The 16,080-nt window shown below is 44.6% G+C and overlaps 1 protein-coding gene across 1 annotated transcript in view; it reads left to right on the forward strand.

Moving 5' to 3' along the window:
- Window positions 1–16,080, forward strand: part of cpa6 (carboxypeptidase A6) — a 136,866-nt gene that overhangs the window by 81,887 nt on the left and 38,899 nt on the right. Inside the window, exon 8 of the mRNA XM_078541231.1 lies at window positions 10,839–11,041. Within this exon, the coding sequence (XP_078397357.1) occupies window positions 10,839–11,041 (203 nt within the window). The remainder of the gene's footprint in view (window positions 1–10,838; window positions 11,042–16,080) is intronic.

The following is a 16,080-nucleotide window of genomic DNA, read 5'->3' on the forward strand; positions in this document are numbered from 1 at the left end:
TGGTGCCCAAACCACCTGAGGTCAATGCAACTGTGAAGGATTGCAGGTCCAATTGCAACCCCAGGAGCCCCTGATCCTGTCCTTGGAGCTGCCTCTCCTTGAGAGTCGCCGCTCTCTCCATGGAGGAAGCTTGGCGCTCAAGCATGAGGCTCAATACATTGGTTACAGTCTGTGTAGACTCCACCACTGACACCAAGCCAAGCACAGCCCCATGTATCTCCGCCAGGTGGTCTCACACACCCGGTTGCATCTCATGAGTTGGCTGCATCACAGACGACTCCAGAGCTTATCAGCCACGGACTGAGCATATGCCTGGGCCAATGCAGTCCTCTGACTGCTGGTGCCATGGGCACTCTCTGCCTCCACCAGCTTCTCCAGCGACTGTGAAGTGCCCTCACCGCTGTGCCCTGGGGCACTAGCCAAAGATCTGATGCCCACCGAGGTGCCAGTATCTGTGCTGGTGCCTGCCTGGCAGAGATGGTGAGACGCTTGTGATGTTGGAACTTCATGGCCCTCAGGTGTCAGAGGGGGCCCCTGCTGCTCCGGGTTCTGGCCCTGCGCCACTGATGCTGAAAGGAAAAGGAAGGAAATTCAATCAGTTAGCGTGCGGACAATGTCAATGTACATGCATGTCCCCTGGATCATAATGTGCTCATCATTCCATACGCAATGAGCAAGCCATGTTGGTAACGTCACTCACTCAACAATCAGCACTGCCATGGCTGTTGGGAGACTACTGGTGATGTGAGTGCTGGCCATACATACCTGCCCGTGGAACCCCAGCCTCTCTGGCTCCGGTGGACCTGGTTGCGTGGCACTTCTCCAGGTCGAGAGACTCCTGCTCGAAGTGGCTAAGCAGCGCTACCTGGGCTGGCCCACCGCCAGTCCTCACCTTCCCAGCGGTGTTGTGAGAATTCTTCTCCTAGAAATGAGAAAAGAGCATTGATAAGTGATACTTATACTGTAAATCTCCTCGTGGCCAGCCCACCCCAAGCCCAGTTGGCCATTGCAGGGGACCAGTGCATCCTTACCCCACTGATGCTGAACACTCTCAACTATGCCAGGTGTGTCCTCCCCCCAGCCACATGCTGCCTTCATCACACTTGCGAGCACACAGTTTAACCAAGGAGGCACAATGACGTGGATCACTGAGGGCAGCAGATCGATCTGTGCCATGCCACCTTGAAGACCCCCTCCCAGCATGTCATCACCTTGACTTCGACATGTCCTGGAGTTCGAGCACTGTGACTGGATGCAGATCCTCCAGGTTGCCCCCACCACAGTCATGTGGGTCTCAGTCCACTACATGCTGTGGGTGCAGAACCCATCTCATCACCACCCTCTCAGGCTGACCAATGCATAGGGAATATCTGCTGGCCCGCCACGCTAAGGACACATGCCGTCAATGACTCATTGTATTCAGGCCAGCCAGGCATGGGTGGGGTGCCGGGGGAGGGGGGAAGAAGCTTACATGATGGGTGAAGTGAACGATGCCAACATGCTATTCACCCTTCCCGTGCACAGCAGGTCATTGAAGCACTTGCGGCACTGGATCCATGTGTGCCGCAGCACGTCGTGGGAGCTTACAACCTCCGCTACCACCTCCCACGCACGTTTTGTCATGTGGGAGGGCCTCCTCCTCCTCCCGTCCTGGGGGACGAGCATCTCCTGCCGTGCTGCCACCTTCTCGAGGAGGGCAACAAGGCACTCATCCGAAAACCGGGGCGCACTTTGACCACCTGCCCTATCCTCCTGCATGGCCAGCCTGGATCTGCATTGACCGCGACCTCTGGCCATGTACAGCAGCCTTGGAGTGGCTGCAGCTTGCCCTTTAAACAGGCCACCGTGTCGCCATTGGACCCGGTGGTGATTGCCGATCCGCTGCTGCCCGCCCACTCCCGCTATTCCCGGGAGCCATGAAACATGCTGGGCGCGCCTTAATTGGCCCGGCCGTGTAAAATGGCGGCACAGACCTGGTCGCCGCCCATTCCTGCGTGCCCCCGCCCCCCTGTCAGATGGAAAATTCTGCCCCTAGTGTATGAAGTCCATTCTCATAACTGCAGTTTGGCATCACTGACTTTATACTTGTGAATTCATGCTTAAGATTCCTATGCTATGTTCCTATTTAATATTCTTTCTATAACGAAGCATCCAAAACTGTGCAGTCCTCTAAATGGGAAGACAACAGAAGGTCAGTGGGAGGTGTTCAAAAAGAATTTGATGCAATACGGAACCAATTTATATCCCTATGGCGCAAGAGCTCCAATTGCCAAAAGAGCAGCCATAGATAACGAAAAAGGTTATAACTAAAGACAACATAGAACTAAAAGGAAAAGCTCGCAAAAGTACAAAAAGTAGCCTGGAACCTGGCAAATAGAAAAGATACAAAGAACAACATAGGAAAGCAAAACAGATGATGGGAGCTATGCAAAGGAGTATGGGGAAAAATTTGCAAGGGATATGAAAACCCATGCTAAATCTTTATAATTAGGCAAGTGAAGATGGTCAAAAGCAATATGGGCCCCTTGAAAACTGATAACAATGAGGTTGTCAATGGAAAAATAGGTAAATGATGGATATGATGAATAATTACTTTATATTAGTATTTACAGTTGAGGAAGAGATCAGCAAGTTGGAAATCTCACGGAAAATAATATTGAATGAGGGACAGCGGCTCACCAAAATTAAAATAAGCAAAATAACAGAAATGAAAAATTGACAATTAAAGAGTGACAGGAAATAGAAAGTAGGAATAAATGGATCTTTTTCAGAATAGCAGGTGGTGTCTAGTGAGGTACCACAGGGATCAGTGCTTGGGTCGCAGCTATTCACAATATATATCAATGATTTGGATGAGGGAACCAAATGTAATATTTCCAAGTTTGCTCATGAAACTTGGTGGGAATGTTGAGTGGTGAGGAGGATTTAAGAGGCTTCAAGGCGATTTAGACAATGTAAGTAAGTGGGTAAATACATGGCAGATGTAGTATAACGTGAATAAATGTGAAGTTATTCATCTCGGTAGGAAAAATAGAATGACAAAGTATTATTTAAATGGCAATAGATTAGGAAATGTTGATGTACAAAGGGACCTGGGTGTCCTTGTACACCAAACACTGAAAGCAAATATGCAAGTGTAGCAAGCAGTTAAGAAGGCAAATGGTATTTTGGCCTTCATTGCGAGAGGACTTGAATACAGGAGCAAGAATGTCTTATTGCAGCTGTACAGGGCCTTGGTGAGACCACACCTGGAATATTCTGTGTAGGTTTGGTCACCTTACCCAAGAAAGGATATACTTGACATAGAGGGAGTGCAGCGAAGGTTCACCAGACTGATTCCTGGGATGGCAGGATTGCTGTATGAGGAGAGATTGGGTCCACAAGCCCTGTATTCATGGGAGTTTAGAAGAATGAGAGGGGATCTCATTGAAACATATAAAATTCTGACACGGAAGGACAGACTGAATGCAGGAATGATGTTTCCTCTGGCTGGGGGGGGCGGGGGGTCTAGAACAAGGGGTCACAGTCTCAGGATACAGCATTTAGGACTGAGATGAGGAGAAACTTCTTCACTCAGAGAGTGGTGAACCTGTGGAATTCTCTATTACTGAGGCTGTGGGGGGCAAGTCACTGAATATATATATATTTAAGAAGGGTTGTAGAGATAAGCCAGGGAACTACAGGCCAGTGAGTCTCACGTCAGTGGTAGGGAAACTATTGGAGAAATTTCTGAAGGAGAGAATCTATCTCCACTTGGAGAGGCAAGGTTCGATCAGGGATAGTCAGTATGGCTTTGTCAGAGGGAGGTCATGCCTAACAAATTTGATTGAATTTTTTCAGGTGACCAGGTTTGTAGATGAGGGTAGTGCAGTTGATGTAGTTTATATGGATTTCAGCAAAGCCTTTGACAAGGTCCCACATGGGAGACTTATGAAGAAGGCAAAGGCACATGGGATACAGGGTAATTTGATAAGGTGGATTCAAAATTGGCTTAGTAGTAGGAGGCGGAGGGTGATGACAGAAGGATGCTTTAGTGACTGGAAGTCAGTGTCCAGTGGCGTACCACAGGGATCTGTGCTGGGTCCCCTATTATTTGTCATTTTATATAAACAACATAGATGACTATGTGGGGGGTAGGATTAGTAAGTTTGCGGATGACACAAAGATTGGCTGGGTGGTTAACAGTGAGGTTGAGTATCTTGGGCTACAGGAAGATATAGATGGGATGGTCAAATGGGCAGATAAGTGGCAGATGGAATTTAACCCTGATAAGTGTGAGGTGATACACTTTGGAAGGAGTAATTTGACAAGGAAGTATTCAATAAACGGTATGGCACTAGGAAGTTCTGAGAAACAAAGGGACCTTGGTGTGTGTGTTCATAGATCTCTGAAGGCGGAGGGGCATTTTAGTGGGGTGGTGAAGAAGGCATATGGGACACTTGCCTTTATCAATCGAGGCATAGATTACAAAAGTAGGGAGGTCATGTTGGAGTTGTATAGAACCTTGGTGAGGCCACAGCTGGAGTACTGTGTGCAGTTCTGGTCGCCATATTATAGGAAAGATGCAATTGCACTGGAGGGGGTGCAGAGGAGATTCACCAGAATGTTGCCTGGGATGAAACATTTAAGTTATGAAGAGAGGTTGGATAGACTTGGATTGTTTTTGTTGGAGCAGAGAAGACTGAGGGGTGACCTGATCGAGGTGTACAAGATTATGAGGGGCATGGACAGGGTGGATAGGGAGCAGCTGTTCCCCTTAGTTGAAGGATCAGTCACAAGGGGGCATAAGTTCAAGGTGAGGGGCAGGAGGTTTAGGGGGGATGTGAGGAAAAACTTTTTTACCCAGAGGGTGGTGACAGTCTGGAATGCACTGCCTGGGAGGGTGGTGGAGGTGGGTTGCCTCACATCCTTTAAAAAGTACCTGGATGAGCACTTGGCACATCATAACATTCAAGGCTATGGGCCAAGTGCTGGTAAATGGGATTAGGTAGGTAGGTCAGGTGTTTCTCACGTGTCGGTGCAGACTTGATGGGCCGAAGAGCCTCTTCTGCACTGTGATTCTGTGATATAAGAAGGAAATAGATTTCTAGACTCTAAAGGCTTCAAGGGATATGGGGAGAGAGCGAGATTATGGCGGAGCAGGCTCGAAGGGCTGAATGAGCTACTCCTGCTCTTATTTTCTATGTTTCTATGTCTGTCCAGACCCCTCATGATTTTGCAAACCTCTATCAAATCTCGTCTTAAATCTTCCTATCTTCAAGAACAGCCCTGATTCTCTAATCTATTCAGTTAACTGAAAGACCCTCATCCCTGGAACCACTATTGTGAATCTTTACTATACCATCTCTAATGCCTTCACATGCTTTGACAAGTGTGGTGCCCAGAACTGAACATAATACTCCAGTTAGGCCAAAGCTGAGCACTGTACAGGTTCTTTATAACCTGCTTGCTTCTGTATTGCATGCCTGCATTTATATAGCCAAGGACCCTGTGTGCCTCATTAACCATTTTTATCAAACTGCTCTGCCACCTTCAATGATCTGTGTACATATAGCCCAAGGTCCTTCTTCCTCTTCACCCACTTCAATATTGTACCCTTTGGTAAGAGGAACGAGGAGATACAACATGATACAAACTTCTCTGTATTAACTTTCATCTGACACTTGTCTGCCCATTCCATCAATCGGTCTAAATCCTCCTGAAGTTGATCACTCTCCTCCTCAAAATACACAAAGGGGAGAATTTTCTCCCCGTCGGGCAGGCTGGTTGGGAGCGGGTGCGGGTGGGTGCAGAGCCGATCACTGCCTGTGATCGGCTGCGCGCCTCCATTTTATGTGGGTGGGCCAATTAAGGCCCACACAGCATAACACGTGCCCGGTAGCACTCAGCGCTACCTGTGCGGGTAGGAGGAGGAAGGAGAGATGGGGCCTGCGCTGTTTCGCACACATGCGCGAAAGAGCGCAAAAATCACCCTGAGGCATGGAGCTGCCTCAGGGAGATTAAGTTGAATTTGACACTTCAAAATAAAAAAAGTTAAAAATCAATTACACATGTCCCTTCATGTGACAGCATCACATGAGCTGGGACATGTTTATCAAATGTTTAATAAATATTTATTAATTTAATAAACCCTTCATGAAACCTCACCCCACCCGTGAATGAGGTTTCATGAAAAATGCGAAGGCCGCCTGGGCTCTTTGCCAACCTTAAGGTTGGACGGGCAGCCCGGTCAATTAGTTCAGTTGCCTTGTTAATGGCCTTTGGCGGTTTGGTGGGTGCGCAGCCGACTCCGGTGTGCGCCCGCTGAACGAAAGTTTGGAATGACGCGCAGTGACATCGGGACACACGCCCGACATCACCGCGTAATTTTACGCGTCAGCGAGCGCGGCCCGCCCCTGCACACTGAACAGCAAATGCTGGCCAATGTTTGCGAGCTGTGGGTCATCCACAAATTTTGCTATTTGATAAACCCAACTCTAGGTCATTAATATACTTCAGTAAAAGCAGGAGTCCTCAGATTGACCCCTAGGACCTCACTGTATATCATCCTCCAGTCCAAGCAACAGCTATTCATCACTACCCCCTGTGTCCTTTCACTCAGCCTACTGTCCCTTTTATTTCATTGGCTTTAGCTTTGCTGACAAGCCTGTTATGTGGCACTTCATCAAATGCCTTTTGGAAGTCTATGTACACCACATCAACTGCCTGACTCGCACTGACTGTCTTTATTACCTCATCAAAAAACTCAAGCAAGTTAGTTAAATGATTTTCCCTTAATGAATCTGTGCTGGCTTTCCTTAATTAATCCACATTTGTCCAATTGATAATTTTGTCCCAAATTATGTTTCTCATCTCTGAGGTCAAACTGACTGGCCTTTAATTGCTGGACTTAGCTTTACCCCTTTTTTTGAATAAAGATGTAACATTTGCAATTCTCCAGTCCTTGGGCATCACTCCTGTACCTAATGAGGATTGGAAGATTATGGCCAGTGCCTCCAACTTCCACCCTTACTTCCCTCAGTATCCTTGGATGCATCTCATCTGGCCTTGGTGACATAACAATTTTAAGCACAGATGGCCCTTCCAGTACTGCCTCTTCATCAATTTTTAGCTCATCCAGTGTCTCATCCACCTTCTCTTTCACTATGATTTAGGCAGCATCTTCATCCTTGGTAAAGACAGAGGCAAAGTACTCACTTGGTATCTCAGCCATGTCCCATGTTTCCATTCGTAAATCTCCTTTTTCGTCCCTCATTGGCCCCATTCCTCCTTTTACCACCCTTTTTATCATTTATATGCCTATAGAAGACTTTTGGATTCCCGTTTATGTTAACTGCCAGTTTCTTCCCATTCTCTTTGCTTCTCTTTTGTTTTCTCACTTCCCCTCTGAACTTTCTCTCTTCAGCCTGGTTCTCAGTTATATTATCCACCTGACATCTGTCATATGCACACTTTTTCTGCTTTATCTCACTCTCTATTATGGTTGTCATCCAGGGAGCTCTGGATTTGTTTGTCCTACATTTCCTGCTTGTAGGAATGTGCCTTGACTGTACTTGAACTATCTCCTCTTTGAAGGCAGCCCATTGTTGCATTACAGTTTTGCCTGCCAATTTTTGATTCCAATTTATCTGGACCATAATCGTTCTCGTTCCATTAAAATTGGCCCTTCCCAATTAATTATTTCTACTCTGGATTGCTCCTCGACCTTTTCCATAGCTAACCTAAACCTTATGATAGTATGATCACTGTCCCTTAAGTGTTGACCCACCTCATTCCCCAGAACCAGATTCAGCAATGCCTCCTTCCAAAGTGGGTCAGAAACATACTGATCTAGAAAATTCTCCTGAACACGCTTCATATCACCCCCCCTGCCCTTTACATTATTACTATCCTAGTCTGTATTCAGATAATGAAATCATCCCATTACAACTATTCTATAGCTCTTGCATCTCTCTGTAATTTTCTTGTAAATGTGTTCCTCTATATCTTTCCTACTGGACGGTGGCCTTTGGAATATACTCAGTAGTATAATTGTATCTCTATTGTTTCTTAGCCTAACAGCTCTGTCGGGAATTAACAAGAGACTAACTAAGGGTAATGGAATATCTTGAAAATTTTCAGCTGATCAGAGCCAAAATGGATTTGCAAAGGAGGTCATGCCCGATGAAGCCCTGATGGTTTTATTTTAAAGAGGTGACTGTTATGACCGAGTAGTTGGTAAAGCTGAGTTATTTTTTTAAAAATCCCAGAGGGAAACTTTAAATAACTGTCATAACCTATAATTTTAAGTGTTATGTTTGAGATGCAACTCTAAATTCAGGAATCATACCACCAGTTCTCGAGAGGTTTTATATCAAAGTAAATGAAACATTTTATTAATTTACACAAGTTAAATGTATACACATGGCTACAAATTACTACTATCATAACTTTTAACGAATTCCCAAACTAATCTCCATTAAGGCAACAGCAACCCATAGACTTAACCAGACACCAGGCAAAGCATTTTCACCTTACAAATTCAAAATGAGGTTCTTTTCACTTTGGTTCCTGTGGAGGCAGCTGGAGGCTTACAGCTGCTTTTGATCTCAATTGCCTCTGCTCTACACACACAAAACTGCTGAAGTTATATCTAGCACAGCTCATTGAATGTAAATTCTCATTGTATCACCAGCCTCTTCTAACAATAAAACCCCTTTCATAGTACCAATTTTATTAGCAATATAAACACATTGCTTGGTCGCTTTTGCTAGGTGCCAGAATTCGCCCCACCTCTTGAATGCTTTATTCAATGCACTCTACTTCTGTGTTTACATCTCAAAACGAGTACGCATCAAAGCAACCAGACTACCTGGTTTAATCCAATTAATACACACCCACAGCCTAAACCTCTATTTTAAAAGAAAAATATTTTCCAATAATATTAAATATTGTGGCAGTGACTAAGCTGGTTAAATGCCTGTGGAAATTATTTATATGGACTTCCAGAAGGAATTTAACAAAGTTTCTTATAACAAACTGTTAGGTAAAGTTGAAGCCCATGGAATTGAAGACAAATTATTGAACTGGTTAGGAATTTGGCTCAAAGGTCAGGAGACGCAGTAAAGCTAATGGGCAGGGTACTCTAATTGGCAATATGTAACTCATGGTGTCGTGCATGGATCTGAAGTGGGGCCTCAATTATTCATCACATCTATCAATGTCTTGGTCCAAAATTCTTCACTATTGAACTGTATACCCCATTCATAAAATCTTACCGGCTTTTATTTATGGCGCACTCTTCTTGCAATTAGACTTCTAGAAATTATATATTTGAACCCCATGTCTTTCTGTTCATTGACATCCTTCAACATGTTTCCATTAAATGCATGCTACCACTGCTTGTTTTCATCTTCCAAAAATAATTTCTTTACGTTTGTCTGCATGAAATTGTATCTGCTGCCTGCTTGCCAATTCTGCTAAGCTTGCTGCTTTTGTGGAATCTTTTGCAGTCCTCCTAATTGTTTGGAAAAAATCTCCTATTTTTGTATCATTGGCAAAATTCACATGCCCAAGCCCAAATCACCTGTTCATGATTTTGAGGCATACCACATTCAACTTTTTCCAGCCTGAGAAATATCAGTTTTTCCTAGGTGTTGTTTCTAATACAGCCTGTTCTGTCCATGATACTATATTTCGTCCTGATTCATACACCTATTTTTTTCTAAAAAGCATCTTGTGAGATACCATATCAAATATCTTATGAAAATCCATATACACTACATCTACCACATTTCCATTATCTATCTAATTGGACACTGCGTCAAAAATCTCATTGTGTGATGAAAGTTGATATCAATTAATGATATTTGAATGGCCTTACTTAGTCATCCATTTGTCTCTTATGAGCATTCTGTGGCTTCTTTCTTTTGATCATATTAATGCATGGACACAAGAAGCTCACCACCACTTTACCCAAATGCCCATTTTTTTAAATTACAGAATTAGCAGAATAATTGAACATGCTGGAAATATTGTAGACATGGTTTTAAGACAAGTCTTCTATTTCCTAATTGACACAACAGCAATGTAAAATTACCGTCACCCAAAAAAAGTCACCTTTATGCTTTGACAATGTTAATAAAATCCTGTAAAATACTTTAAACAAATTTTGGCAGGACAGGTGATATATTAACTAGCCTTTAATTTCCTTTTAAATATTTCCTTTTTAAATCAAAAGTAAAAACTGAAAGTGGACTGCAAGTAGGAAAGCGAAAGAGGGTAAAACAAATGCAAATCCAGAAAATAAATCTCCAAAGTAAATTGAAAACGAATTTTATTTACATATGCAAAATGCATTTTATTATATTTGCAATGTGTGTTTATAATTTTGATAAAAGTTACTTATTAGCCTTATTTTCTGTAAAGCTGTGTAAGTTTTTCCATAATAAATTTGCAATGATTACATCACAATCATTATTCTTTTGGTAGGGATATCATAATACAACAACAACATGAAGCATTCTGGCCATCTGTTTCTGTTATGATACCCACCACCAATAAAACAAACGGGGCCTAAAAATGCAGTAAAATGCACGCTCCCCCCACAAACTTAGCATATATTTAAACATCGAAATGTGGGAATTCTGATGAAGGGTTATACTTGAACCATTAAGTTAACTTTCTCTTTCATTTTTAAACATATGGGAGTGATTTCCAGGCATTCATCTCATCTGCAACTTTTGCTTGACCCTTGGCTCATGGCATCATCACAATTCCTCAATAAAGTTAATGCCTTTTAATCATTCCCAGGTTTCTGTTTATCTCTTTTACTTATAACGTTTTCCCTAACTCTTTAGGCGAAGGTGCTTCCTTGCATCCTTGTTCTGATACATACTGTGGACCCGTGCCAGAATCTGAGCCAGAAGTAAAGGCTGTTGTAACTTTCCTACGTAAACACAAGAAACAAATTAAAGCATACATTTCGTTCCATGCATATTCACAAATGCTACTGTATCCGTACGCCTACAAGGATGCATTCATTCCCAATTTCAAATGTGTGGTAAGTAGAATTAACGTGAATTAGTAATTTAAACTCATTGACTCTAAATGTTACCAGATAGTTTCAGTTTCTATACAACATATTTACATAATTGTTCTTGGGAGTAATAGATTTTAATGCATTGATTTTTAAACTAACATTTAATTTGTTTGTTGATTACTTATTAAGCAATAATTAATGTAGCAGCATGTAAATTCACATAGGATTTATTTGATTTGCACATTCTGTTAATTTCAGAGTTGAAACTGTTGTAAAAGCCCCAGAGGGAGCAAATACTGCTGTGAGGCTCAGCAGAACATGGGTCGTTCGCCAATCTAGTGAACAAGGAATCTTTCAGTGAAGATGGCAGCATAGGTTTGGAACTATCATTTGTGCTAAATAGTTTAGAGGAGAGGGAATAGGGAGAGTAGAATGCCACAGCCTAAAAAGTTCAAGACTGTAAGACAGGTTTTGAAGACTTGTTATTTTCCAATACACCTTGAGCATTGCTGAATTAGCACCTGTCTACACTTATTTAAAGAAATGCATCTCAAAAGAGATGTGATTTCAGACCTGGAACCAACCAACTTCATTAGGACATAGTCAAGGAGAAGTGACTACAACTTGTAAGGTTTTGGGTTCGAGACCCATAGATACCTAAGTTAGTCCAGTATTCATAAGTGGTTTTAAGATTAAGAAGTAACAGTTTAGATATGATGCATTCACTAAATAGGCTAATAGCTAAATAAAATGTATACAATCCATGACAGGTGGGAGCGGTTCACTAATCCCAGAAGATGAATGGATGGTTGGCACAGAGTGCAATTGATCCCAGTAGCTGTGATCACACCATTCTGCTCTCTAGTTGAAATGTTATGGAACTGTTTCCCTGGTCTTCCTCCATCTTCCCTGATTCATCTTCCATCTGATGAAGGCTGACGCCTGGTGAGGACTGCCACTTGATAAGGACTACCCCCTGTCTCAGAGCACTTTATTTCTAGGGGCTGGTAGCTTACACAGTGTCAATCACATATTCAAATCCTTCTGACCAATGGATATAGGGCAGGTACCCAAGATGTGAGGGTGGTCACCTCAAACCCCCTGTTCTTCACCTTGGCTTGAGGTCATTGGGGTACGCAGGGTGCCAGCAACTTTCTGCTATTGGTTCAGGAATGTTTGAGAGTCTAGTGACCTCAATGCTGGGAGTGCAATCTTTGTGACCTTTATTTCTAACTTGTCTTGGTCCCTGACTCCTTAGAATTGTTTGTTTCGTTCAGAGAAAGAGAATTAAATGCTGTGCCAGCTAGTTCCATGAGAGTTTTGTACAATTTTAAAATAAAACACCATTTCTTAAAGATACCTATTTCTTACAAACTTTTGGGACTGGTGCCCATATATGGTGAGCTGTCCCACAGATTAATAAAGCAACAGCATGAAATAATCATATTCTCAGAATTGTATCTATCAACTGACATCCTCCATCACCATTCTTGGGTTTGTCTGAACTCATGGCATGATAGACTCACCACAGGGAGCACAATGGTATACGCAGTTGGGTGTGTCCTTGGGAGTTTTCAACGTTGACTCTGGACTCCATCAACTTCACAGCTTCAGGTTGAACAAAGCCAAGGAAATGATTTGCTGGTTACTGGCTGCTTCTGTTCCCCACTCCTCTCACTCATCAATACTCTTCCATGTTCAAAACTAAAATTCCACAAGAATTATACAGCACAGAATCAGGTCACTGAGCCCAACTGGTCTCTGCCAGTGTTAATGCTCCACGCAGGCTGCTTCCCATCTCATTTCATCTCACCCAGAATCATGTCCTTCTATTCCTTTCTTTCTTATGTACTTAGCTAGCTTTGTTTTAAGTACATCTATATCATTCACCTCAATCACTCCATCTGGTAGCGAGTTCCACATTCTCACTATTGTGTGAGTAAAGAAATTGGATTTATTAGTAACTATTTTAAACTTATTCCGTAGTTTTGGACTCCCCCTCTAATGGAAATAATCAGCCAGAATTTTCTGGGCCCTTGGGATCGGGCTGGGATGCAGGAAGGCTAGCAAAATGGGGGAGGTTGGGGGACGTGATGGTACAGTGGTATTGTCACGGGACTAGTAATCCAGAGACCTAGGATAATGCTCTGGGGACCCAGGTTCGAATCCCACCATGGCAGATGGTGAAATTTGAATTCAATAAAAATCTGGAATTAAAAGCCTGATGATGTTGATTGTTGTAAAAACCTATCTGGTTCATGAATGTCCTTGAAGGAAATCTTCCATCCTTAGACTCATAGCAATGTGGTTGACTCTCTTAAAATGCCCTCTGAACAAGGGCAATTAGGGATGGGATGACCTAGCCAGCAACACCCACATCCCATGAAGGAATCAATAAATAAATAAAATGGCACAGGAAGGCACTGGGGAGGTGCCTGATGTCTGTCTGTTTCTCACATGTGCACACACACATAATCGTCAGGTGGGCTCAGCGAAACAGACTGCCGCCCTGACTGCAGTTGGCCAGCCAGCGCAAAACACATGCTGCAGTGTTAAGCACTGCAGCAGGGGGGTGGGGGGCGGGAGGAGTGCAAGGGCTGAAGTTCATGCAGTAAGAGCTCCCTGAGGGAGCTGAAGATTTTTATCAATAAAAATAAAGAATTTTAAAATAATGAAAACGTCCCCTCATGTGACTGAGTCACATGAGCAGGGACATGTAAAATATGACTCCCTGACTCCCCAAAGCCTGTCCACAATCTACAAGACACAAGTCAGGAGTGTGATGGAATACTCCCCACTTTCCTGGATGAATGCACCTTCAACAACACTCAAGAAGCTTAACACCATCCCGGACAAAACAGCCCGCTTAATTGGCACCACATCCGCAAACATTCACTCCTTCACCATCGACGCACAGTAGCAGCAGTGTGTACTTTCGACAAGATGCACTTCAGATATTCACCAAGGCTCCTTAGACAACACCTCCAAAACTCTCAACCATTACCATCTAGAAGGACAAGGCAGCAGATAGATGGGAACACCTCCACCTGGAAGTACCCTTCTTAAGTCACTGACCATCCTGACTTGGGAATATATTGCCGTTCCTTCACTGTCGCTGGATCAAAATCCTGGAACTCCCTTCCTAACAGCATTATGGGTCTACCTACACCATGTGGACTGCAGCGGTTCAAGAACGCAACTCATCACCATCTTCTCAAGGACAATATGGGATGGGCAATAAGCGAAGCCCACATCCCATGAATGAATGAAAAATAAACACGCTTCCCCCCCACTTCTCTGCCTCTCTCTCTCACACACACACACACACAAACACACTCCCCCCTCTCTCACTCACACTCTCCTTCACAGATACAGACACACACATACTTGCCTCTCTCAACACACTCCCCTCTCTCACATTCCCATCTCTTTAACACACTCTCCTCTCTCTCTCACACAAACACACCCCTCTCTCTCACAAACACACTGCCCCCTCTGTCTTTCTCACATACACACACTCCCCTCTTTCTCCCTCAAACACACACTCCCCCTCTCTCTCTTGCACACACACTGTCCCCCCTCTCTATCTCACACATACACACACACACATTCTCTCCTTTCTCTCTCACACACACTCTCTCCCTTCTCATATATATTCTACCCCCTCTTACACACACCCTCCTCCCTCTCTCTCACACACACACATTCCCCTCTCTCACACTCCCAAATTTCTCTGTCTCTCACACACAATCTCGTCACTCTCTCTCTCACAGAAATACGCGCACACATACACTCTCAATCTGGTGGACCCCGCTTCCACTCCAGACCATGCTTCCACTCTGGGCCCCACTTTCGCTCCAGGTCCCCAGGCCCCTCTCCTGCTCCAGGTTCTGCTTCTGCTCCACACACACATTCTCTCCTTTCCCTCACGCACAAAGACTCCCAGGCCCCACTCTCCATCTGGTTCCCCACTGGGCCAGCTCTCAGTCTGCCTCCCCGCCCCCACCCTTCCCCCCGGCCCAGGTCTCACTCCAGCCCCCTTGCCCCAGCTCTGGCTCTGGCTCCCTCCAGCCCGGCTGTTGCTCCGGCTCCCCCCCCAGGCGCCACTCTTGCTCTGGCTTCCCCCAGGCCCTGCTCTCATATTGGCTCCCGCCCGACTGTGCTCTTGCCCTTTTCTCTCCCCTGCCCTCACTCCTTTCACCGCCCCACCCCGGCTCTGCTCTTGCTCCTTTCTGCATCCCAGCCCCCTTCCCAGCCCTGCTCTCATTCCCTCCACCCCCGAACCCCCCTTGCTCCTTTCATACCCTCCCCCACCACCCCTTCACCACCAGCACTAGCCCAACTCTCTTAGGCACCAAAAATGAGAAAGGTACACACAGCGCAATTGACCCCAGAAAGTTTTCCTCACTAGCATCTGGGGACTTGTACCAAAATTGGTGAAGCTGTCCCCACAGACTAGTTTTAGCAGTAGCCTGACATAGTCATACTCACCGAATCATTACCTTACAGCCAATATCCCAGATTCCTTCATTACCATCCTTGGGTATATTCTGTTGTGCTATCAGGATAGACCCATCAGAGGTGATGGCACAGTAGTATAATGTTAGGAGGGAGTGGCCCTGGGAATCCTCAACATTGATTGCGGATCCCATGAAGATTCATGGCATCAGGTCAAACATGGGCAAGGAAACCTCATGCCATTTATCATCTACCACCCTCCCTCATCTGATCAAAACTCCTTCATGTTTAATACCACTTGGAAGAAGTACTGAGGGTAGCAAGGTCACATAATGTATTCAGCTGGGGGACTTAAATGTCCATCACCAAGTGTTGCTTGTTACCATCACTACTGGTCGAGCCCTGAAGGACATATCTGCCAGACTGGACCTTCTGCCTGCTGCTGAGGGAAACCAGGAATAAGAGGGAAAAACCTCTTTGACCTTGCCCCCACCAATCTACAATGCAGCTGTCCATGTCAGTGTCGATGGGAGTGACTACCACGCAGTCCTTGTGGCGACAACATCCTGGCTTCACCCTGAGGGCGTTGTCTTATGTTGCAC

Source organism: Cetorhinus maximus, chromosome 4, assembly GCF_964194155.1.
Source record: "Cetorhinus maximus chromosome 4, sCetMax3.hap1.1, whole genome shotgun sequence".
Lineage (NCBI taxonomy): Eukaryota > Metazoa > Chordata > Chondrichthyes > Lamniformes > Cetorhinidae > Cetorhinus > Cetorhinus maximus.